Source organism: Anguilla anguilla, chromosome 2 (assembly GCF_013347855.1).
Source record: "Anguilla anguilla isolate fAngAng1 chromosome 2, fAngAng1.pri, whole genome shotgun sequence".
Lineage (NCBI taxonomy): Eukaryota > Metazoa > Chordata > Actinopteri > Anguilliformes > Anguillidae > Anguilla > Anguilla anguilla.
The window spans coordinates 58353936-58380451 of NC_049202.1; the positions used below are offsets into that span (position 1 = coordinate 58353936).

Here is a 26516-nt window from a genome sequence, read left to right on the forward strand (position 1 = left end):
AGTACAGGTGCCACCTATGCCAGAGCCCACCTACACGCCCCCTCCCGCCCTCCTCTCCACCTGTACATCCACACTGACCCGCCCACGCACCTGAACTGAACCTCCCACGTTAATCTGCTTCTGCATGGAACAAATAAATGGTGACTCATGTCATAAAATATTCAACAAAACACAGACACACATGGATTCTCTCTCTCGCTCTCTCTCTCTCACACACACACGCATGCACACACACATGCAGATTCTCTCTCTCTTTGTCTCTATCTTTCTCGCACACACACAATCACACACACACCCACTCACATATGCACGCACACACACACGCACATATACTCACATATGCACACACATACACACACACACTCACACATGCACACACAAACACACACATACTCACATATGCACACACACACACACACACGCACATACACAAACACGTATGCATACAGACCCAATCACCCAACACACACACACACAAAGCACATATATGAACTAGCATATTTGTGTACAGACCCCAACTCTCCTTCTCCTCTCTGTCTCTCTTACATGCACACTCGCTACTATCACAGAGAAAACCAGCAACCGAAAACTCTCGGAAAGCCAAACCCCCCCTCCCCACCCCCGCCCCCCCCCAAAAATACAGCAGGAAAGTGGTACGCACGCTCACGATCTTTTCGGACGTGCCCCCGCTGGACAGGGTGGTGCCGTTGAGCCCCACTAAAGAGGGCAGGGTCTGGGACATCCAGTTCGTGACCATGGCCATGGTGCTCAGCACCGCACCGATCTTCAGCAACGGGACGGTCATCTCAGCACGCGCCCCCCCTGCACCCCACCGCGCAGGGCGACCGCCGGGCCCCCCGAACAAACACCCCCCGCGACCGGGACAGGGACGGGAATGGAGGAGGAGGGGGGGGGGAAAGCTCCTCCGCTGGCGAAGAGAAGGACCGAGGGATGAGGGGGTCAGTGACGGAGTGAACGAGAGAGAGGAGAGGAGAGGAGAGGAGAGGTGTGACTGTAATCCGCCAGGGAAGTCCCGTGCGCTCTGTGTCAGCCCGAAGACTGAGAGAGAATGACTCTTATAGGGAAGAGACTGAGGCCAGCATCCTCTCTCTCTCTCTCTCTCTCTGTCTCTCTCTCCCTACCTCGCTCACGCTCGCTCGCTCTCTTTCACAAGACACAGCGGTTCGGCATTGGCTGTTTCCCTCTCTCTGGCCCCTCCCTCTCTCCTGCTCTCTTTCAAACACATCCCTCCCTCTCTCCATTCTACTCCCTCCTCTCACTGTCTTCCACCCCCCCTTCTCTCACTTCGATCCCCCCTCCCTTCTCTGTGACATTTCGGATTATGAATACCCTAACAGCATGGCGTGTGTGTGTGGGTGTGTGCGTGTGTGTGTGTGTGTGTGTGTGTGTGTGTGTGTGTGTGTATCTGTATGTGATGTGGCAGTGAAAAAGAGGCACCCTCAATATAAGGTTGTTCAGGGGAGAGACAGAGCACCATGGGGCCAGAGAGCTGCGAACAATATTGCAGGTCACCTACAGTCAGACACACACATGCACACACACACACACACACACACACACACACATGCACATAGACACACACACATGCACACACATGCACACACACACACACACACACACACACATGCACATACACACACACACATGCACACACACGCAGACACACACACGCACACACATGCACATACACACACACACATGCACACACATATGCAGACACACAGGCGCACACACACACACACACACACACATACGCAGACACACACGTGCGCACACACACACACACACACAGGATTAATGATCAGAGTACAGTTAAGAATCCTGAATACTCAAACTGGGAGCCAGTATCTGTTCTTTGGGGGGGGGGGGGGGTCTCAGTGTCTGTGTGTGTCTGTTTGATGTCAGCGTGTGTCTGAAGAATAAGATATCAGTGCCAAAATCAGTGTGCTGACAGTGACCAGTGTCACTGTAGTCCATGCACTCAGTTATCAGTGTCCGTGTAAGACCATGCTTGTCAGTTAGCAGTGTCAGTGTTAGTCTGTGCTGGCAGTTAGCAGTGTCAGTGTTAGTCTGTGCTGGCAGTTATCAGTGTCAGTATGCTGGGATGCTGTTGACTTGAGGGACACATGTAACAGATTGAGATGCTGCTCACAACAAATTTGAATGAGATGTAGATACTGAATTACATAACAACAGAAAGGAAATAAAGACTATAGCCAATCACACCTGCATGACCACGCGTTTCTCAGTCATTTGGATATCCGTGGTATGAAAGCATTAGGATTAGTTTTGTAGATGTGCGTGCAGCAAGCCTGCACCACAGCCATGGATTTACAGCGTCCCAAGTTTCTCCGCAGCAACCCACAGCACAGCCAAGCAGTCGCAATGCTGAGAGATAGCTGAGGCAACACTGCCCCCGTGTGGCCGCCAGCATTCACTGCGCCAGGCAATCCGATACCTGGCAACTGACTGACGCTCACTGAAAGATCTGGTTTGGGTAATTAACTGAAATACTCTCACTCTTTTGACGGCAAAGAAATCCCTGCAGGTCGCTGACCGTTTTAACTGACAGAACATCTATTTTATTTTGAAAACGAGTGTGCACAATGAATGGTAATGTCACTTTCAGGGATCCGGGAAAGTGTTTTAAAACTTTTCCCCCATCAAAATAGTTTAATCATTTCACCCATATGCTTCATCCAGATCAGCTCACTGGGATCACAGACAAATGTCAGACTGACACTGCCCTTGGCTCAAGTGAATACACATTCACTACCGATTACAACCACTTCATACGAGACACGAGAAATTAAAGAGGCTTTCTCATTTAGATCTAAGCATACACTGCAGTGGACTGGTGACCTGTACTGCCCCTCGCCCAATGCGTGCTGGGATAGGCCCCAACCCCTGACCGGGAATAAGCGGGTTGGCTAACGGATGGATGGATGGATCCATCCACACGCATCCACTCCTGTGGAGAAAACAGCACTCCCCTGGTCAGAGTCAAACGGAGGGAAAAGCGTCAGTGTGGCAGATGAGCAGGGCCTTGTGTGTGCAGATGAATGAGTGCATCACCAGGGATGGGAAGCATCTCACACGCACATAGCTCAACTACGCACGTTCGCATGTGCGTTTCATATGCAATGCAGGTTGCATATACTGTCTGCACTTTAACGCCACCCACTTCCACCCCCTGCTCCCGCGAGCAGGTGGTCCTGGATCAGCTCAGCCAGCTCTGACTCTGTGCTCAAATTACCTGGGAACCACGGTGAGACTGATCTGAGATCAGTTTTCAGGAGGAAACATCTGCTGGTGTCTTACGTCTGGTGACTACGACCGTGGAGCAGTGACACTTCAGAGGTCAGAGGTCAGGGAGTGATGTCATCTGGCATGTTGCATGTGCCCTACTGACTTGCGTCCATCCAATGAATGACCCAACACCTTCACATCATTAACCCAAAACCCTAAACATCTAACTGATAATGAGTATTTAAGATTATTAACCCAACACCCTGAGTATCTAACTGTCAATGAGCATTTTAGATAATCAACCCAACATCCTCAACATCTAACTGGCTGTATTTCAGATCGTTAGCCCAACGCCCTCATCTAACTGACAATGAGACAATGAGCATTACAGAGTAATAACCCAACCCACTATATATTTATATGGCTTCCACACTACTTAATTACATTGAAGCAGCTCAAATGATCCTTAGGTACAGAGATAATGCAGACTCATATTGTGGGCTCAAATGATAGTCTTTTTTGGCTTTCAGAAAATGAACAGCTTTTCTAACCTGCATAATGTTGCTGCAAGAAGGTTAAGAGGTGCTTCCATCATTAAACTGATCTCCGAATGCAAATGAAATATTTGCATGAAAACAGAACCGCAAATATACTGTAGAATCCATTCTTTCTAGTGCTCTCCAAATACTGAAGTTCATAAAAGACCAAGTTCCCCAATAAGATGCTATTTTTCACACAGAGAAAAATCACTGACATTATCAGCCTGGAAATGTCTCCATGGTAGCCCAGATTCCATCTGGTTTAGCTTGAATCTATCCCTGTACAGCCCAATTTAGACCTGTTTTAGACTGAATCTATCACTGTACAGCCCAGTTTAGACCTGGCTTAGCTTGAATCTATCCCTGTACAGCCCAGTGTAGACCTTAGCATAGTGATCTTTGGAAATGACACTGGAGTTTCTTAAGCAGAAATAATGGTTAACAGAACATCCTCGGTACTTCACCTCGACCTCCTGGAGCCACAGACCAAAGCTAATGTGATTTCGCACCCGGTACACATGTTCACAGTTTTTAACACGTTAAAAATGTTTAATGTCCTGTCAGGGTCTCGTTTACGCCTCACCTAATAAAGTTAGATCAATACGCATCATAAACACCGCTGTATGATGTGTCCTGCTAGCATCCAGTCACATAAATTAGGCTTTAATTAATGGAGCACTTAATAATAAAGTACTTCTGCTTCACACCCGCTCTGCTCATTCCCAGTAATGTCGCCCTGATACTGCAGCGTCCGTTAGACTTTCCTCTTTTCCAACGACACAGACGGTGAGGTGTTCTAGAATTTCCCTGTGTTTTTAAATAAATCACATTAATGGCTGAGTGGGGTATGGATTTGGATTGCGATGTACATCGACCTCCTAGCGTTTGTTGTTGAGGGAGCCAGTGTATAGTATAGTGGGTAAGGAACTGGTTTTGTAACCTAACATTTCGATTCCTGGGTAGGACACTGCTGTTGTACCCTTGAGCAAAAAATGAACCTGCATTGCTTCAGTATACAGTACATCCAGCTGTATAAATGGATGCAGTGTAAATGCTATGTAAAACATGTCAGTCGCTCTGGATAAGAGCGTCAGCTAAATGCCAGTAATGTGGTGTAATGCTGTAACCTCAGACTGACCCCGGTCAAAAAAGCTCCACGTGTCTCTGGTGTTGAACACACACAAACGCAGGACCATTAGACACGCTCAGTGACAGTCCTCCTGCCAGGATGCTGTGGGGCCAGCTATGGGACCTCCGTTTGCCACCCCATCCCAGAGACACTGGCACACCCTCTACAGCCAATCAGGGGTTACAGTGACTGGCAGCATGCTTCAGTGTGAATATGTTAATTAAACATAAACACTCACACTACTACTGCTACTACTACAGCTACTGCTGCTACTGCTACAGCTGCTACTACTGCTACTACCTCCACCACTATTACTATTACTGCCTACTACAACTGCCTACTGCTATTATAGCTACTGCTGCTACTACTTCTACTGCTACTACCACCACCACTATTACTATTACTGCTCCTACTACTGCTACAGCTACTGCTACTACTACTACTGCTACTACTACTGCTACTATAGCTACTGCTGCTACTACTACTACTACTACTACCACTACTACAATAATAATAATAATAATAACTAGACAATTCCTGCAGAAATTGTGAAGTGTGGTTGCCGCCAACGCAAAGTCGACTTTGTGCTGAACGGAGTGAACAGTTTCTGTAGTATAAGCAGAGACAGAGTATGGTATACATGCTATAACATCACGGCAACGAGTTTATTTGCAACACACATATTCAGAGCTAAGTTAACCCCTCATCAATACTTGAGATCAGAGATTTACTCACGGTATGCTGTGACGAGTGACGGCGAATCATAAAGCTAGCTGGCCAGTTCAGCTGGCCACTGCACGACCGCACCATTTTAAAAAGCAAGACAAGGCTAGGGACATTAATTTGATTGGTTTTACGTTAAGTTCAGCTCATTTTTACCATTCAACTAAAAACTTTTAACTGGGCTGCAATTCAGAGTTTAATCTGTTACCTTAGATACCAACTCATAGACAGAGGATAGCCTATTACGTGTTAGCCGACCCAAATTTCTAAGAAAGAAAATGAGGCGAGAAATATGTGTTAAAATAGTTGCATACAGCTTCTGTGAATAAGCATCGGCTGGTAGCCAGTACTAGTAACTTTTGTTATAACGAGGGGTGCATCAACAAGCAAGCGGAGTTGTGTACTGTAGCAAACGCGTTGGGGTGAGAAAGCATTGCTTTCACTGGCTGAATGCGTAATGCAGTTATAAAGAGACCAAAGTTTCCAACACGCTGGAATATAAAACGGTATTACCAAAGTAAAATTTGACATATTATACATTGTTAGAAAGCTTATTCTGTCACCTATTAGATCGATGATGTGTAGATCAAGCCAGTTTGTACTACAAAGGTAGAGAACACCCAAAGCAACATGTGTGGTATTACAAGCTGACGTCTTTTTCTGGAGTAAGACCGGACCAGAAGCTGCTGCACACGTTTTGTTGACGGCGTTGTTGCCCTTTTTAGTACCGTCTGGCTTGTTTGAGAATTCGTTTATTCAGTAGATGAAAGCATAAGCTTTCTAACCAGGTATAACAGCACGTCTATGTTTGGTTTTGGAATATCGTTTTTTTTAGGTCAACCGAAAGTTTTCTCATCATCGCATTAAATGCATTCGCTCTTTGTTAGCACTAGCATTCAAAGACGCTGGACCTGACAAAACGTCGTCAACGAATTTGCGTAATATCTTGTGAAATACAATTATTATTGAGGACTTCTGGGTATGCCTAAGCCATATGTTTGTTGATATACCTAGCTGACAGCGTTTTCATTTGTAATTTTGTATTTGGAATACCGTTTTATCGCGTTCACTTCCGCATTCAGCTATATCCTTTCTGGTGGCTAAGTCGCCAGGAAACCTCGTTTGAATAACACAATCCGTGCATGTACGTCTTCGTCAAGATCTTATCTAAATTGTGGTATAAAGCATTTGAGCCATATGTTTGTTGATATACCTAGCTGACAGCGTTTTCATTTGTAATTTTTCATTTGGAATACCGTTTTATCGCGTTCACTTCCGCATCCAGCTATATCCTATCCTGGCTGGTGAGACCGTAGAGCGGACCGCATCACGTGTGCAAAGCCGACCAATGCTGTAACTTCATAATTCACATTTGTATGACGTCACAGCCCCATTCATTTTCAATGGGAAAAATTGGCCAAAAAAAGTCATATTTCTCAAAAACTGTGCAGCGAAACTTTCCACAAAGCAATAGCAATCGATTCCCAAAGAAGCCGGTCAATTTGACATATGGTACGTGTATGTGGTGCGAAAACTCTGGGAGGAGTAGCGGTCCAAAAAATGGGTGGAATAATAAATAAATAAATAAATAATATGTGCGATAATAATAGTGTGATTGCCTAAGGCAACCACACTAATAAATAAATAAATAAATAAATAAATAACCATCATCATCATCGTTATACCTGTAAGATTTATCTCCAAGTGCCACTGTCAGGACTCCTGCATGAACTTTTGTTGTTATGCCCCTGCTGGCCATGTATGGTTTTGCAGGGTTCCTGCAGTCACTTTGTTTAATTACCTGTGCATGTGCTATGTTCCCCTTCCTCATTGTTTTCACCTGTTCCCTATTGTTCTATCCACATGTTACACACCTGTTCCCAGTTTACCCTGTCTATTTATACCCTGCCTGTTCAAGCATTGTTTTTCAGTTTGTAACAGTTTCTCTGTCTTACTGGCTTTTGTAAAACTACCTGTGTGTACCTGCTAATACTCTGCCTGGTTTTTGACTTCCTGTGTACCGAATCTCTGCCTGTTCCTGGTGTTGACTCTGCCTCTGTTCTGAAAGACCTTTGCCCTGGTGTGTTGCGCCTACTATCAGAAAGTGAATAAATATCACTTACGATCAAACCTCCGCGTCTGAGTCCTGCCTCACATCCTGACAGCCACATTATTCTAAGAGTTCAGATTGGTGGGATAAAAGGAGAGGCAGCAGCAACAAGAATGAGAATAGTGACGGACGGCACCAAAATAATTCTCACCCTGGACAAAAAGGTAATATAGAAGTGAATGATACAGCTAATGAGCTATACTGTGCCCTCAAAAAATGGGAACCACAAATAGTTATTTTAAATAAATAGCAAAAAGGTTGTGGTGGTGGTGGTGGTGCAGGTGCAGGATCAAGTTAATGTGCGGAACACACTGGCTGCACACGCACACATACACACACACACCTGCACACGCACACGCACACACGCACACACACACACACATACACATGCGCACACATGCGCACATTCATCATGCTGCGTGTCTGCGTCACTGTTGAACCTACTCTCCCTAAAACTCCCACAGCGGGAAGCAGAGACCTGTAGTAATTCACTATCCCCCTAGGTGGCAGCAACGCTCCTTCCCACAGCTGAAGATCAGGGCAAAATCACGCTCTGACAGTTACTACACCGTCCTCTGTAAACACAGCTGTCCAAATGTCAGTTGGCTAAGTAGTTGCAGCAACAAGCAGCCAACATCCTGGCAACGAGGAGGCAGAAGCCGGACTTAATGAGGGGCGTGTGGACAGCGTTAATTTGCCTTCGGTTCCCCAATTTTACAAAGATAATTTCATTTCCTTCTTCCGCACAGCTGCTGTTGCATTTACCATCAGAGTTTTCTCTGAGCTACCAGCCACACATGTCCCCGGAAGACAGCTCAGAGCTTCAGACGAAGGCTTAGTGTGTGTCCTGAAAGCTTGTCTAAAAGGAAGGATGAACTGTCTTTTTTTAGTGCAGACCTCTACACTAAATTATGGAACTATGGAGTGCTCAGCCTGGCCATATCAGGACTAAAGCTATTTTTTTTTCTTCGCTTTGAACTGCACACTACCTTTTGAATTGGAGTGTGACTGTAAATGTCCACATGCATGGTTACAGCACTTATAATTAATTGACTACAAGAAATAAATATAAAAATAATAATAATAAACCTCTTTTTTTGTGTGCGTATGTGTGTGTGTGTGTGTGTGCAAATTCCCTTTAAAAACCCAGGAATTGAAATATAAAGAGATATATTCAACCGACTTTCTGAGAATTAAGAAAACAAAAACCTGATAGGACCGTGAAAAATTTCATTCTTGAAGTTGATATTTTTCCATGTTTTTTTTGTTGTTGACTAAATATACTCTAATTCACATCTTTTAAAATTGTTAAGTGGGCAGAGACAGGCCATAAGCTGATGTTTCTCCACACTGAAAGTACTCAGACATAAATGAATAACATTTATCCCCTGAATTTATTTGTAACACTTTGCAACTCTCAATTCATAATTTACCCCCTTACCGTATCTCCCAGATTCTCTCTCTAAATTATACTTTGGGCAAGATAATATTACACACTCAGCAGTCTCTTTTTTAAGGCAGTAATCACAGCTCCCACTGTTGTGTTTGTTCATTAGATAAAGTGAATCATTTAGGCCTGTATGTCCAAATATCATTCTTGTTGATATAATTGTTTCCTCTTCTCCCACTCCTTCCTAACTTTCTCATCATTCCCACACTTTATTTAATCTTAATAAAATGTAGTTCTGTTTTTCGTTGTTCTGTTGGTTTTGTCATTTATTCCTCAATTTAACTTTAATCAAATTATTCATTTCTGCTGCATTAAAATTTAAACTCAAATCTAAATTCTCTCCATTGCCTTTTTAGCATATTTATCTGCAACATCATTACACCTTCAACTCTCACATGTGCTGGAATCCATAAGAAACAATTAACCGCATCATTTGAATTCTGTTCAATGTTTGTAAGATGTCTTCTCTACATTCTGAATGTATATCTATACCTTAGATACATTGGCACTGACCTGGAATCATTACATTACAGGCATTTAGCAGACACTCTTATCCAGAGCGACTTACACAACTTTTTACATAGCATTTTACATTGTATCCATTTATACAGCTGGATATATATACTGAAGCAGGTTAAGTACCTTGCTCAAGGGTACAACGGCAGTGTCCTTACGCGGGAATCGAACCGGCGACCTTTCGGTTACAAGCCCAGTTCCTTACCCACTGTGCCACACTCCGTCCTAGCAGAATCAGAACACACAGCCACCCTGGGTGGCCTTACTTGGCCTCTACCCACTGCTAAGCCAGTAAAATGGCAGTCATCTTCCCTGCAAAAACTAAACAGGCTATCACTTCATCTTTTTATATATATTGACTTTATATTCTGGAACAACAAATGATACCTTAACTCTATTATTGCTGGTTTTTTGATGCATCTGTATGAATTTGAACAAATCCTCAATATTCCTTTTCTACGAATGAGTGTACTAAATTTGCACCGATATTCAAAGCGCTATTATTCCCTCTTATTCTCTGTAAAAAGTTCACAATCAGCCATAATCTCAGGGAAAAACCCCCATGGAGGAACTGCTGGATAAGGAAGTACTGGGCTACCTTTTCATCTCTCTGCTCTTGATTTCTCTGGAGGTGTTTTTTTTTTTCTTTTTTCTTTTTTTTCCTTTTTCAAAAACCCACCAGAAACTCTTTTCTGCTTCAGCTGCAGGAGGCTTATGTAGAGCCAGGGCAGGTGAGGGTAATCAGCCAATCAGCAGCTCATTAAGGCCAAGCTCCAAATCCCAGGGAGTGAGAGAGAGAAGCACGGATGACCAGCAGGGGGCATTCAAGTCTCCAGCACATAACAGGTATACTGTATGTAGTTAACTACAAGAATATTGAGACAGTGTCACAATTTTAAGTGGTTTTAAGCTCTCTACTCCAGCACATTGGACTGGAATTAAGACAATGAACAAGAAGTGTCTGTGAGCCTAAATTTATATATAATATATGTGTGTGCAGATATGGACACAGGGAGATGCAAGATTTCCAGAATGTTTCGGTATTTATTTTATAAGAGAGAAAGAGAGCATGATCATTACAAAATTACATAAAACGACTTTGCCTTTCACCCTCACGAGATCCGAGTAAAAAATGATAAACCAACACAACAAACTAAAATAACAAAGACAAAAATAAACAAAACTACAACACAGCTTTTTCCTTGCTAGTAACTTCCTCTCTCTCGGGTTGTGAATCCCTCAGTCACAGACCCCTACTGGGAAGAAAGCACACTTTAAAAACTAATTATTGATGCACTACAGATGCGTGTGACAACTTTACCAGTTAGCGTCGTCCTCCGATTGCCCTTAACCTCTCCCACAAACCAAGCCCTGCCCACAATATATACATATATATATATTGCGGCAGGGCTTGGTTTGTGGGAGAGGTTCATGGCAATCGGACGACGACACATCACCTATAACCTCAACTAGCCCCACTACCTATCTCCAGCAAGGGCACAGAATATGTTACAGTCCAGTACTGAGGCTCCACGTTCCACATTCTGCAGACGGGGAACTTGCTTTAAAAAATTCTCTTGGATATTCCGTCTTTGTTTCAGAAGTTTCTATAACACAAATAGAGCTTGTAGTAGTAAGTCTTGTCTTTGAAAGGGCAATGCTCCCAGAGGGAACTGCAACAATGTAAGTGTACACCTACTCCAATAATTAAAAAAAGCCTTCAGCATAGAACAGGAGAAGTGAGCAGGGCCACATATAAACCAGACTGTGTGAGACCTGCTGCCAGCCAAGGTGTGCTGACACCACTGTTTTTTCATTACACACACATGCACACACATGCACACACACACACACGCACACACACACACACACACACGTACACGCACACATGCACACGCACACATGCACACGCACACACACACACACGCACACACGCACACACACACACACACACACACACACACACACGCACCCGCACATACACAGACACACACAGACACACACACACACACGCACGCACGCAATGGTGGTCAATTCCATTCCTGCAGGGCTTGTGCGGGTAATGCTTTATAATAATCCGTCATTAATAAAGCATCTATAAGCCGTCAATAAATAGCTTGCAAACCATTTATTGTTAATTAATATTTAGTAATATACTGTTAATAAGCTAGAAAGTAGTTACACATAATTACCAGTAAATTGCCAGTAAATAGTTATTATTATTATTATTATTATTATTATTATTAATAATAATAATAATAATAATAATAATACATTTATAAATACTCATAATCATAAGATGGCGTATTTCAGCTCAGTACCTATGAAATGTTTCCCGGGCCATCTTTTTGGGAGTAATAGATCATTTATAAAGCTTTGGAAACACTCACCTCAGATGAGCCTGAAAATACATTACAGATGGCTAGTAAATGGTCAATAAGTGTCTCTATTACTTTTTAGTAAGTTTTTAGTAAGTGTATGTGCTAACATTTCAAAATGCATTAATAAACAGTTTCATAATATATATACATTTATAATAACGTCGGTAGATGGCCGTCTAAATAAATTAAATACAAATTTGAAATATGTGTTTTGTGCTTACCCTTTGTATAAATATTTGAATTTGCCTAAAGATCTGAAACCATTCACACACATTCATACCAAAGAGATTTCACAGGACTGTGTGCTGGTTAAAACTGTAGTTTAGACCACAGTAAGAACTGTGGGACACAGAAACAGTCTTCAGCTGTCAGTCATGAACCTATCATGAAATGTAGATAAAATATCAATTAGTAAGTAATTGGGGTAATTAAGTAATTAAGAGCAGATGTTTGCATGAAATCCAGAAATAGTTGATATGGTGTTCGTTGCACAACCCTGCTTTAGCCAGGGAGACCGAGTCAAAAGAACTGGGATAGCAGTGAAGAAACAGCACATGAACGTACGCGTCTGTCAGGAAGGACCAGAGAAACATCAACCAAAGACAAGATTTTATTTTTTATACACCTACTGTGAATCCTTGTATATCCTCCTGAAACCCAGCAGAAAAAAAGTTTAAATGTTTAGATTTTTTTCTCTCTTGATATAATACTAGTGCCATGGATGACAAACACATCCTGCAATGAAAATATTGTTAAGAAATATGATTTATTTTGTTTTGATTGAATGTCCCGTGCAGTGTACATTTGGATAGTAGTAGAATACTTGTTTCTTCAGATGAACACCAGAGACTGCTACCAGATGTCCGCTACAGGGCACAAAAATGTGTTGACAGGCCTCAGGAGCCTAAGTGCACGCATTTTAATATGGCATGTAAATCTGCATAAGTTCTCTCTTGCAGTTACGAAAAAAACATGAATCATAAAAGACATCAATATTATTACACCACAATATTTTGAGATATCAGGCTATTAATTTGTTATCTTTTTGAGACAATAATACCCCCGTGCTTGAGTCTTTGATGAGTGCCTGTTGTCACTGATGTTACTTTAGCGGGGCAAAGGAGTGCTTGGCATCAACACTGTTGACAGGGGCTGTCAAACATCTGACAGCGACAACTGACAAGGACAAGCATCTTGATTCCAGCACATTCCAGAATCTGCATATGTTGTCGCACTTCATTTCTCCCAGAATTTTGCAGCAGGCCACTGTGAAAATGCATAGTAACGTTGCAGGCTAATGTTAAGATTGGCAGTCACAATTCAAAATTGTCGAGTAATCACAGAAAGCATTAAAAACTGAGGAAGTCGTGGAGATGCCAAACAATGGGGAAAGCCAAGGAATCTGTGATAAACACCCAGCCTTGCTGGTCAGTATATCCCAATCACAGCATGTAATCTTCATCTTTACTACATAAAATCATTTTTTCTCATTATCATGCTATATTATTGTGGGGGGTTATTTGGCCTGCTTTGTAATATAAATAATGCCCTTGCATGTCACTCGAACTGGGTGTAACTACTCCCTGATTTGAAATGAGATTGATTGGCTGTTAATTGTAGCTCCACCCATTTTTGGGTGGAAATTCTCCTGTTCTATTTCTAATATGAGAAACGGCATGCAGGTGTGTGTTCCGGGGGCTGTGTGAAGAGAGCAGGTGGACAGGACTAACCCGCTTCACTGTGCATCTGGGCATCCGCGCGGGTGAACATGCCTGTGCAAACAGCTTGTTTTGATCTTCCTTTTGTCTGAGTTCTTCATTCGTTAGTCTTTCAGTTAAACAGGTTATTGCTTTCATTTTTAAAACAAACACATTTTTATTGGCTTAAGCCTGACACCTCTTCTGGAAATTTCTTTCTCTGTTTTACGTGTCGGAAAGTTGAGTTCCCAACGGTTACTCCCACCGTGACCAAAAATAAGACTTTCAAATGTGAGGAAACTTTTGGTGGCTACACCCCTCGTAAGTTTCCAGGGAGATCTGAAACCATTTAAGAAGAAAGCCCAAACACTGTGAAAATAAAACTCTTAAATAGCAGCTTGTCTTCGTCGCTGGCAGTTCTTAGCGGGGATTAATAAGATAAACCGCGGAAACTAATTTCAGCTCTGACAGCGACTGGGACGAGAGGGCACAGGTGGGAATGAGTTCAAATTCAATTTTGCACTGACTCTGCACAGATGCATGGAATCATTTTTCATTTGTCATAGAGTCGGAGGACCTGTGGTCCTTTGAGACCAAACTTGATACAGTGTCTGATGCGCTCAGTGCTTCCTGTAGACCAAGAGTTAAGATGGTCTCATATACACAAAACAACTGGCGACACTTTAGATATTATGCTGCACGGTGAGAGTTCACTCTAAGAAATCCCGACATCATTAAAGGGCTACTGTCGCACTCTAGTTCAGTAATTAGTAATAATGATATCACAAATGACCTACAGCTACACTAGCCCTTTTAGAAATCATGACATCACAAAAGATCCATAGCTGCACTAGTTCTTTTAGTAATAATGATATCACAAAAGATCTACAGCTGGACTAGCCCTTTTAGAAATCATGACATCACAAAAGATCCATAGCTGCACTAGTTATTTTAGTAATAATTATATCACAAAAGATTTACAGCTGCACTAGACCTTTTAGAAATCATGACATCACCAAAGATCCATAGCTGCACTAGTTCTTTTAGTAATAATGATATCACAAAAGATCTACAGCTGCACTAGACCATTTAGAAATCATGACATCACAAAAGATCCATAGCTGCACTAGTTCTTTAAGAAATCATGACATCACAAAGGGCCTATAGCTGCACTAGCCCAATTTGAAATCATGACATCACAAAAGGCCTGCAGCTGCACTATCCCATTTAGAATCATGGAATCACAAAAGACCTACAGCTGCACTATCCAATTTAGAATCATGACATCACTAAAGTGCTACAGCTGCACTCTCAGTGTTACCATAGCATTATATTACAGTCACACTTGCACTGTTATAGCGATGTCACCACAGGGTTATTGTAGGCCGACTTCAGTAGACTTCAGTTGTGATGACTGGACAGATAAAGATATCGATGTCCAAGAACAGAATGAGTAATGTGCATTTCCTTCAGTATCATTTTAAATGTTGAGAGAATACAGGTGGTATGGTCTTGCTGTTGCCAGGGTAGAGGTCAATTCCATTTCAATTGAGTGAATTAAATTCAATTCATGAATTTCAAGTCATGAACTAAAATCTGTGCATAATGTTCTATTAGAATTTTTTATTCCATCAATGAACTGAATTTCAATTTATTTACTTAATTGGCTACGCTGAAATAGAACTCACCCCAAAACACGACAGCTGTTTGATGAATTTCCATGGAAACAAACAATAAAGCTTTATCATGTTATTGTGTCAAAAGAGAAAGACTATTGGTGAGAAAGGGTTACAGGAAGCTGTGATTATCACAATAGGGGTTCAGCCAGTGCCTCTTTTCTAGCCCTGTATAGCTTTTCTCTCTCTGTGAAAATGAAAATGATTTTGTCAGGCACAGGTACTATTTGTTATGTTGCCTTGGCGACATTGTGTCTTGGACGTGTTCCTGCGGAAAAGGGTGAAAAGTGAATGCAGGTGCCTTTGAAAGCCCGGTCACTGGCTGAATACAATCTCTGCTTACTTCCTTTCAATGGGTCAGACGTCACTAGCCTGCAAGAGAACGCGAGGCATTCAGCGGTAATGGCGCATTTTCAGCCAAACGCCCCCTCTCTCTACACCACCACTGCCTCCTCAGAGCCGCCACTGATGACATCACCGCCTCCTCAGAGCCGCCACTGATGACATCACCGCCTCCTCAGAGCCGCCACTGATGACATCACTGCCTCCTCAGACCCCCCACTGATGACATCACTGCCTCCTCAGAGCTGCCACTGATGACATCACTGCCTCCTCTGCTTGGCGCCGCCACTGATGGCAACGCTTCATGGGACGCTGTTGTCGGTATTTTTGGTATTCCACATCTCCAATTCTTTTTAAATGTATTTTTTTTTAAATCTAAAGTCTGCAGTGTGAAAGGAAGCAGACTGGTGATGACATGTGTCTTAGAGAGCCGTAGATATTCTCCCCAATCGCCAGTGGTGTTCACACACATGAATGCGGCCATGTTTGCAGGGAGTTACTACTAGGCTGTTCCAAATTAGCGTTGCAGTCGAGGGGGCCCTCAAACCAAGTCCCGGGAAGCCGAAGGGCCCACCTGTCCCCCTTTCATATTTAGCGACCAATTTAGACTCGAGAGACGGAGTGAGATGGGTCACCTCTGCACTCCACCGCTTTAATAGATCAATTAGGCGAAGAGCAACAACACAAACCAGCAGAGCCCACGGCTCCCTGGGATCCGGGTGTCTCCAGCTCTGCCAGAGCCAATTAGAGAGGAAGGCACACCACTCCTCCTCTCAGATTTCGCCGGAATACATCCGTGTGGCGAGGCCAGAACTGCGTCAGGCAATTAACCTTTTACACAGCGGCAAACATGCTGCAGGTTTCTGTCAGCGGCGAAAAAAAAATCTTTTTCCCCCCTCCAATATTGGTGAAGAGAAATCTCTTCTGTAGCATGTTTAGAAGCTTTGGCTCGGCAGAATATTTCAGTGAAAATTTTCACGGGAATCTCCAGGAGTGTTTTCAGGTTTTTTTTTTTTTTTTGCCAGCCTCTGGGTTTCTGACATTAGGTGTCTGACCCAGGTTGGCGCAGAGCAGATCGCTGCACAATGGCGGTAGTGCCTGATCTGAATGAGCCACTAGGGGGCGCCTCCCTGTCACGCTCTCTGTAGCCCTGCACGGCTCATTAAGCCCTGCAGTAGGGTCTGTCAGGTCAGGCCCCTGACATGGCTCCCATCCCATTTCAATATTCCCACCGGTCCTGCTTGTCTAATCTCGTTCTACCTCATATCCCGCTCAAATTGCACATTCTCCGTTCCCACGACTACGGTCTGTTAAACCACTCCCAGGACAAGGCAGAAGGCCGGTGGCCATCGATCATTCAGCTCGCCGGGGCACGTTCCCGCCTGTCATTCCTTCGGCCCTCCGCCATGCCAAATAACACCGTCTCGTCTCCAGACCCCACTTCACATGTATTATATACCCTTTAACCCTCTAACTCTTTAACCCTTCAAAGAGTGATCGCAAATATGTTCTCAACTGAACATTCTAATGCTGATGTCACAATCGGTACCGGTAGCTGAAAGCAAAGGAGATCTAGAACACTGACTTCCAGTTTAAAAAAAAAAAAAAAAGAAAGAAAAAAAAAACATTCCAAAGAGCCAACCTACTGTTCAAAAGGATAAGCAGGGCTTATGGCCTGGTTTGACCTATAAAACCTGCTCCCTTTTCTTTTTCTTCTAGGTTCTTTCTCTCTAGATCTCCTGATTAAAGGCCGGCGCACTACTCTGTGGGCGGCAGCTAGCCGCAGGGAGCCTCGGCCGCCGCTCGGGATTCTGGGAGGTGGAAATGTCAAAAAGGGACACCTCCTGCAGAGCTCTGGAGTTCACTGAGCAAATGAGTCAGAAAGGGCCAGGTTAAATAATGACTGAGGGGCCAGGTTTAATTATGACTGAGGGGCCCGGTTTAATAATGACTGAGGGGCCCGGTTTAATAAGACTGAGGGGCCAGGTTCATTAATGAGACTGAGGGGCCAGGTTTAATAATGACTGAGGGATCCAGGTTAATAATGTGACTGAGTGGCCAGGTTTAATAATCAGACTGAGGGGCCAGATTTAATAATGAGATTGAGGGGCCAGGTTCATTAATGAGACTGAGGGGCCAGGTTCATTAATGAGACTGAGGGGCCAGGTTTAATAATGAGACTGAGGGGCCAGGTTCATTAATGAGACTGCGGGGCCAGGTTTAATAACGAGACTGAGGGACCCAGGTTAATAATGTGACTGAGGGGCCAGGTTTAATAATGACTGAGAGGTCAGATTTCAGACTCCAACACAGGTTTGCTGCAAATCAAAGTTACTCTGCCAAATTCGGGTTACTATACTTAGCAAAAAACATTTTTAAAGCAATGTTCTAGAGCACTGAATTTTGAAAAGACATTCCAAAAAACCTGCTGTTCAAATTATGTGTACCATTCAATTAAGAATAGCATTTACTATTATTAGTTCTTCACAATCCAATCACCAATTACAAAACAAAAAACAAAAAACAGTTTGTCAGACCATTCATTTGAATAGCAGCTTTTTTCCGGGAAAGTAGAGCGAGCACTCCATCTAATAGATCTGTTTCACACCTGTACTCGCCAGACCAATTACTGGCAACGATGACAAAAAAGGCACTCAAGCTCCCGGCGACTGGCCGACATCACTGACGTGATAGCCGGGCCCCGCTGTGCCGAATCCAGCCAATCAATCGGGGTCTGAGGAGAGGAAGGAGCTGCGTATTTTCCGGTGGAAAGCTGATTCCTGAGCGTTTCCACGGCACAGCGGCAGCCTTGCTTACAGCGTTCAGACAGGTGATACACAGGTGCTCTGGACTGGCTCTTTGTCGTGGATGCCGGTGTTGCTGGTGTGTATATGTGTGTGTGTGTGTGTGCGTGCATGCATGTGTGTGTTTATGTGTGTGAGCATGCGTGTGTGTGTGAGTGTGCGTGTATGTGTGTGTGTTTGTCTGTGTGTGCGTGCGTGCGTGTGTGTGTGCGTGCATGCGAGTGTGTGTGTGCGTGTGTGCATGTGTGCATGTGTGTGTGTGTTTGAGTGTGTGAGCATGTGTGTGTGTGAGTGTGTGTGTATGTGTCTGTGTTTGTCTGTGTGTGCGTGCGTGCGTGTGTGCGTACATACATGCGTGTGTGTGAGTGTGTGTGCATGTACTTGTGTGAGTGTGCATGTGTGTTTGTGTGCATGTGTGTGTGTGTGTGTGTGTGCGTGTGCGTGGGTGTGTGCATATGTGTGTGTGTGTGAGTGTGCGTGTATGTGTGTGTGTGTGTGTGTGTGTGTGTGTGTGTGTGAGCGTGTGTGCGTGTACTTGTGTGAGTGTGCATGTGTGTTTGTGTGCATGTCTCTGTGTGTGTGTGTGTGTGTACGTGTGTGTGCGTGCGTGTGTGTGTGTATTGGTTCTGAGGTGTTACTGAATGATGACAGTGCTGACTTGTGTATATTCAGTCCGTGTCTCTGGCCGTCCTCCAGAGATATGAGATATTATATATCATTCAGGCACATGAATATTTCATCTCTGCATGCAGGAGAGGCTGGAGATTCCTCAGTGGAGGAAACACTTCCCTTATTAATCATTCACATAAACGCTGGCCTGAGTCTGGCCTGAGTCTGGCCTGAGTCTGGCCTGTCCGCAGCCTAATTGGCTCTGTCTTCTGAGCTGAGCCTTTGCCACGTCTTACACTTCCTGATCCTCCTTTCTGCACCTGCTTGGCTGATGAACTTCAGTTTGGCTTTCATGATGCAGTCATGATTACTATAAGTGTGGACAATTATACAGTTAAATCATTTTGCGACAGTTATGTCATACTGGTTGTTTGTCCTCTGTACTAATAAAACTTGTATTGCAAATCACATAACAACTATGAGGCAAAAATTCACAATGCTGGCATTGATTTCATGTGTATTTTTTATTTTAATTTTTTTATAAAACATCCGAAAGTACTGAGCAAAAGTATTGAGACAATGCTGGTATTGATTTCATGCGTATTTTTTATTTTAATTTTTTTATAAAACATCCGAAAGTACTGAGCAAAAGTACTGAGACAAATGACTGTCAGCTGTTTCAAATTTCACAGGTTCACCATATTACCCTACATTTACTGTCTATATTTATATGTACTGTCTATATTTATTATTAATAAATGGAAAGCTGTGAGTGCCAGGGCATGGGTTATATCCTTTGGAAATGTTTGTAGAGTTAATATATAAACTAAAAGACCAAAAGACAAGAAAACTGCAGACGAGGGCCAGGAAACTGAGTATGACAATCATGAAAGCTATTATGAGGATGAATGAAAAGAAAAATCAATTAGAACTATTGCGGAATGTTGCATTCCAAGGACAACAGCATGGCATGTCCTAAAGAAGGTCAGAGGAAGTTCCAGCGATCAGGCCGCCCCCAGGAGTGCCCGTGGGGGCCTGGGGGGTACAGCAACTTTCAGTAAAAACTAAAGCTCACTAAAGCTGAGCTGTGCCCTCAGGATACACCCCCCCCCCCCCCCCACACCCCGTTTCCATGACAACGAGTCAACCCCTGCAGGGTCAGAGGTGACCGACCAGCTCCATCTGAGGCTGCAGCCAATGAGCTGGGATGTCAGCCGGTAGGACTCACCGCACACAGATCACAACGCGATACGAACACACAAACGCCCGCCCGTCACACACACACACAAAGCACGGGAAAGGCAGTCATTCTTACCCTATAATCACACACAATCTGCAATATAAACCCTACATGCTTGTCCTATCCAAACTAGGAGTCAAATAATTCGCTGATATACTTTAACTCTAGATCCTAGATGCTGGTAAATATCTCTAATTAACTCCTGCAGACCCCTGAGAATTTTTTTAACTAAATCTCCAAGCAATCAAGAAGAAGACTACAAGAAGAATTCTGTTCTTGTTATCATAGATGCAAAAACATTTCTTCAAAGGGTTAAAGGAATACAATGATGTCCTGAGAAGACAGGTTTCTTATCTCCCTTCTGTCTATTTAACTCCAGGAATTATATAGTTCTACCCACAATTCTTAGCATCCTACAAATCCTTGGTGGGACTGAATTGGTGGAACCTACACATGCAAATAAAATAGCCGGGCTGGGCGGGGGGGCTGATTGTAACACACAAACAATCAGACAGTTCATTTAAATTCATTATACAACAGAAATATAGCAGGTCTATTAGAAACCTTTGCATGGTTGACTGTGCATGTACGCACACACACACACACACACACACACACACACACACCCAGGACTTTGGGCTCCTGAATGCGACGCGGCTGCGTAAGATATATCAGGAACTGTCTGCACTCATTAAGAAGGTCATTAACATGCGAATCTCTTCCTCACATCACACAGTAAATTAGCATACATTTGCATTCTCCCGCAACAACATCCCAGCACATTCAAAGCATCCAATCCAACCAATCAGGCCAGAATAATGAGGAGTGGGTACAACATGAGAACGACCAATTAGAGGCCCCGCAAGCAGAGGGGTCAGAGGTCAGGGAACAAGTTGTACCCATCTACCTTCTCAGCCTCATCTCTCTCTTTTTCCTCCTCTCCCTCCCTCCCTTCTTCTGCTCTTCAGCAGCAAATAAAACACACTGACACATGACCACTGGCCCATTCACAGCTTATCTGCAGATCAGAGTAAGCATCAGTAGATCATATCCACCAATCTGAGCAAGAACTAGCAGATCATATCAAAAGATCAGAGTAAGAAATAGCAGATTATATAAACAGATCAGAGTAGGAACTAGCAGATCATACCCATAGATTAGAACAAGAACTAGCAGATTATATAAACAAATCAGAGCAAGAACTATCAGAACAGATCCACAGAACAGAATACGCACTAGCAGATTATATCCACAGATTAGTGTAAAAACTAGCAGATTATATAGACAAATGAGAATAAGAACTAGCAGATCATATCGACAGATCACAAGAAGCACTAGATCAGACAGATTAGTGTAAGTACTAGCAGATCTTAGACACATAAGATGAAGCACTATAACAGAAGATCATATTTACAGATCATATACGAATGATCGGTGTTTTACACACATGCAATTACATGCACGCATCTATTTGCATTTGTGCAATTCACATGTAATACAGGTTTCTCTGCTCTTTTTTGCACGGTTTACTCCTCTGTGCCACCTGATAAACAGACTACGGCTCCGCCATTTTGGCTCCAGTTCACAAGCACACATGCTTGGGAGGCATTGTGCGTTTTGCATTGCCATTGACTTTTTTCCCCCGACCTCAGAAAGTTTGACGCTGCCAGATCGTTGTGATCCGTCCAAGCTGTTGACTTTCAGCTGGAATGCTAATTTATTTACAAACGTGCATTTCAACACTTACGCCCTGTCCATACATCAAGCCGACCACACCGACTTCTCCTGTTAGTACAGTGCTCCTGGCCTGCTTAAGAACTACCATAAATAGAGCGAGCAATCCATCCGGCTTATTGATTAAATGTTTCTTTGGCATCAGTATAACTTGACTGATAACTTGTGAATGGCTTGGTTATGCTGAAGGCACGTTCAGCTGGGTAAGCACTGTGTTACCAGCCCTAACCAAGGAAACCGGGGAGCACCTCCATTCCATGCCAGATTCTGTTCACTCTTGTTTTATCCTTTGAAGAGGGGCCTTTCTGCAAGTTCTAAGTCTGTGTTCTCAAACTCCATTGCTTTCAATAACCAGTACTGAATGTTACATCAGAATCAGAATGTTCCGTTAACAGCAGCCTAATCGCACATCTGTGATCGCACACCTTAAAGACTCAATAAGTCCAAAGTGACCATGTGCGTGGTGTTGCATTTTATCTTTTCTTGATAAGCTAGCAAATGACAGCTTAAGACTCTGTCTCAGTACATGAAACATTTAAGTGCGGTCTAATCTAAGTGAACTTGCGTTGCAGCACAGAGGCAATTAGCTAATTGAGCAAGATTAATTAGTGGAAGTAAATGCCTGCAAACATGCCGATTTCTCAAGGAAAGGAATTCTGGGACAGCTGTGAAGGTGATGTAACCGTTTGAAATTCTTGCCTGGTAAAAGTGAATAGCCAAAAAAAAGACAAGCTGGGAAAGATTGTCCACATGCCTCGCTTTGGAGAGGAATGCCTTTGAATGCTTTTCAGCATGCTGGAGGGTACAGTGAGTCCTACTGAGAGGTAATAATCAAAAGCTGTCCCAGGAAAAAAAAAGCATGTTTCAATAACGTCACATTTACCAACTGCCAAAAGTAAATCTTCATGGAAGAAACAGCGACTCCTGCCGGGGGGAAGCAGTAGCGACGACTGGGGAGAGGTTGACACTCCAGCTCATTGGTCAACTGCAGTTATGAAAGAATGAAGCTTAACCTAACATAACATAAGATAATGATTCAGCCCAAAATGCTCACCATATTCCTGACTAAATCCTAACCCGTGTCCTGACTATCTACGGACCAGATAGTATCTAACACAGTATCAAGTCTCCAGAGTTTCTGCCTTGACTACGTGACCTGGCAGGCTATTCCACATGGAAGCTTCTTGGAACCCAAACTGGGGAGGATCTACTCTACATGCTACTGTACCAGTGTCTTTTGGATTTGAACCAACCATTTTGTTCTCCTGCTGAGGGCCAAATATTTTTATTGGTCTACACATGGGTCAAAAACTGACGGATCACTGTAACTCCGCCCACTAAGGGATTCAAAAGACTTCACTCTCCTATCCTCACTTAACTTTGCTTTACTTCACTTTTCATTTAGTAGATGCTCTTCTCTGTCGTGACATTTCAAAGACAAGCACACTAAGACCAGGAATCAACATACACCTATCTACGCATAATGTGAAGGACGGTTTCTTCAACTACGTCTTCCAGAAGGCCATACTACTTATATTCAACAAAAAAAGTTGCATACGGTCAAGCTGTTTTCCATCCCAAATGCTACTCCCAGACAAATGTAGTAATGTTTCCATGCAAACAAAGCAGATGTCATTCTATGCACAGACATTATTCTCTATTCTCCAATGGGTGGCATGTTGACGCTCTGCAGGTACAGTCCTGGGACCTAGCCACACACTCTGCTGCACCCGAATAGCACTCTCTGTTCAGTCTCTATGGTCAGGGGGCCAGGAGTGTGTTCATGGCAGGCCTCATCTGAACTTCCCAGTTCTGCATCAGAGTAACGCACTACAACGGAGGGCTGGACTTATCAGGAGCATATGTGCTCGTCCAGACTCGTTATTGTCCTGTTTAAATTGGCCCCGAGGGAGCTTTTCGGGAGGGAGTTTAACTGAATTGAAATGAATGGAGATTCTACTCTCTACACAGCAGTGTGAGTGACACTTTGTGGACCAGTCTTAGGTTCCGAATGGTTCGATCCTTCCAGTGGGCTTAGACAGTGAAATAGGTATATTTTTTAAACGGAAATACATTGCGGAACCCCGGCTCCCCACCCCAAGTCAACAATTCATCACTCCGCACCCGAGTCTTTCCACCTCACTTTAGAGTTCTTGAAGTGAATTTGCTTGCTTTTAACCAGAAACCCCCGACTGCCCCTGTACCAGCCATTGTAAAGTAGGCTGTTGTTCAGAAACTTCTATAAGTGGGCTATGTAAATGCTCCTTCCTAGCACACAAAGACTGTCTGGGCAAATCTAAAACATATGCAAAACCTGAAATTATACGAAGAAAAATTTGCAGCAATTGCACTCTTTAGAAAAAATCTGTGGGTACATGCAGTTCTTTGGGGAGGTGTGGTTTAACCCTTTGAATGTTTTTATAATGGAATGGTTTTTTTTGTTAGTTTGCTTTTTCAAAATTACAAGTCAGTTTTCTAGACATCCATTGCTTTTAATTACCAGCAGTGATTGTCGTATCCGCACTAGAATGTTCAGGTTAAGAACATTCTAACCACATATTTTTGACCTCACAAATTAAAGGGTTAACAAAGGCAAAAACTAAACACTCTCCTCTGCTTGTCCTCTCTGTGGAATACTGAGTCATTACTATGCAAGGCCGAATCATTTCGCAATTTTTCAAACTGAATTTTACATCTTCCGACAAACTGTCCTTGGTACGGATGTTTTGATCACTGGGCCAAGAAGAGGCTCTGACAGCTCCTGAAAAAGCAGTTGAGAATTTAGAGTGCGCCAACCCTTAAAAAAGTACCTGACCTTCAGTCAGAAATGACCACGCACCTACAGGATAAGATCACGCCACTCCACTCAGATTCTTATTTTCGAGCATCTCCCACCCACAAAATGTGTAGCTACACGAGATTGCAAAGTGATTAAAACGATGAAGTAAAAAAGGACTTATCTTTGTCATAGATATTCTATCCCCCAGTTTTACATGTCACCACAGTAGTTTTGACTTTTCTGTTTTGATATATATATATAGCTGAAACCACTAATTAGAAGGGGTTGTCCACGTACTTTTGGAAATACAATATATATATATATATATATATATATATATATATATACTACATTTGCAAAAGTACGTGGACACAACTTCTAATTAGTGGTTTCAGCTATTTCAGCCATACCCATTGACATTAGGTGCATAAAATCAAGCATACGCCGATGCAATCTCCATAGACAAACACTGGCAGTAGAATGGACTGTACTGAAGAGTTCAAGTGACTTTCAACGCGGCACTGTCATAGGATGCCACCTTTCCAACAAGTCAGTTCATCAGATTTATGCCCTGCTAGGGCAACAGCTGTCAAGTGCGAGTGCTGCTATTGCGAAGAGGGCTAGCATAGGAGCAACCGCTCAGCCGTGAAGCGGCAGGCCACACAAGCGCTCAAAATGGGACCGCCGAGCGCTGAAGCGTGGAGCGCATGGAAATCATCGGTTGCAACACTAAACTCTGGAATCCCAGAAATAACATCAGCACCAGAACTGTTCAAGAGCTTTGTGAAATGGCTTTCCATGGCCATACACAAGCATAAGATCACCATGTGCAATGTTGGAAGAGAACCCCTGCAGCCATGTTCCAAAATCTACTGGAAAGCCTTCCCAGAAGAGTGGAGCCTGTTACAGCAGCAAAGGGGGGGAGAGGTCCAACTCCATATTAATGCCCATAAATTTGGAATGAGATGTTCAACAAAATACCTATGGGTGTGATGTACAGATGTCCACATACTTTTGTGAATGTAGTGTACATATACACGTAAAATTAAAGGTAGCTGAACTCGGTGTTTTGAAGCCTGGGAACACCATAGGAGCTGGTGAGAGAGAGAGAGGTTTTGCTGTTTGTCCACGCCGTGCCAGGCTGACGTGCCAGCCTTTCTTCCCTGCATGCAGATGGGCTGTTAGGCTGGGGTTAATGAGTGCGAGGAGCCATCAGGATGATTCACACGTCTGTAAATCTGAGCAGTTTCCAACACGGCCTTCAAGCCCTCTAACACAGCTCCACTGAGAAGAACTGGACGTAACAAATGGGGGGTGGGGGTGGGGGGGGGGGGGGGGGGCTGGTTGTTTGGAGGTTGGGGGAGGTGGTGTCAGGGAGGTTGGGGGGTGGAATGTAGGCAGACACTTCCTTTTGTGGACAGACAGTGCTTTTTCTGAAAAAAAAAAACATGGACTGGGCCCGTTAAACAGAGATCATTTACTAGACTAATGTATTACACATACTGCACATTTATACC

The 26516-nt window shown here is 43.5% G+C and overlaps 1 protein-coding gene across 2 annotated transcripts in view; it reads right to left on the bottom strand.

Moving 5' to 3' along the window:
• LOC118221706 (noelin-2-like) overlaps nucleotides 1–26516 on the bottom strand; it is a 95230-nt gene that overhangs the window by 61140 nt on the left and 7574 nt on the right. The window contains exon 1 of one of the 2 annotated variants that reach the window (XM_035407007.1): nucleotides 662–805. The exons of the other annotated variant lie outside the window; for it this stretch is intronic. Within the exon in view, the coding sequence (XP_035262898.1) occupies nucleotides 662–805 (144 nt within the window). Of the gene's footprint in view, nucleotides 1–661; nucleotides 806–26516 lie in introns of those variants that run through there. 2 annotated transcript variants of the gene reach the window in all.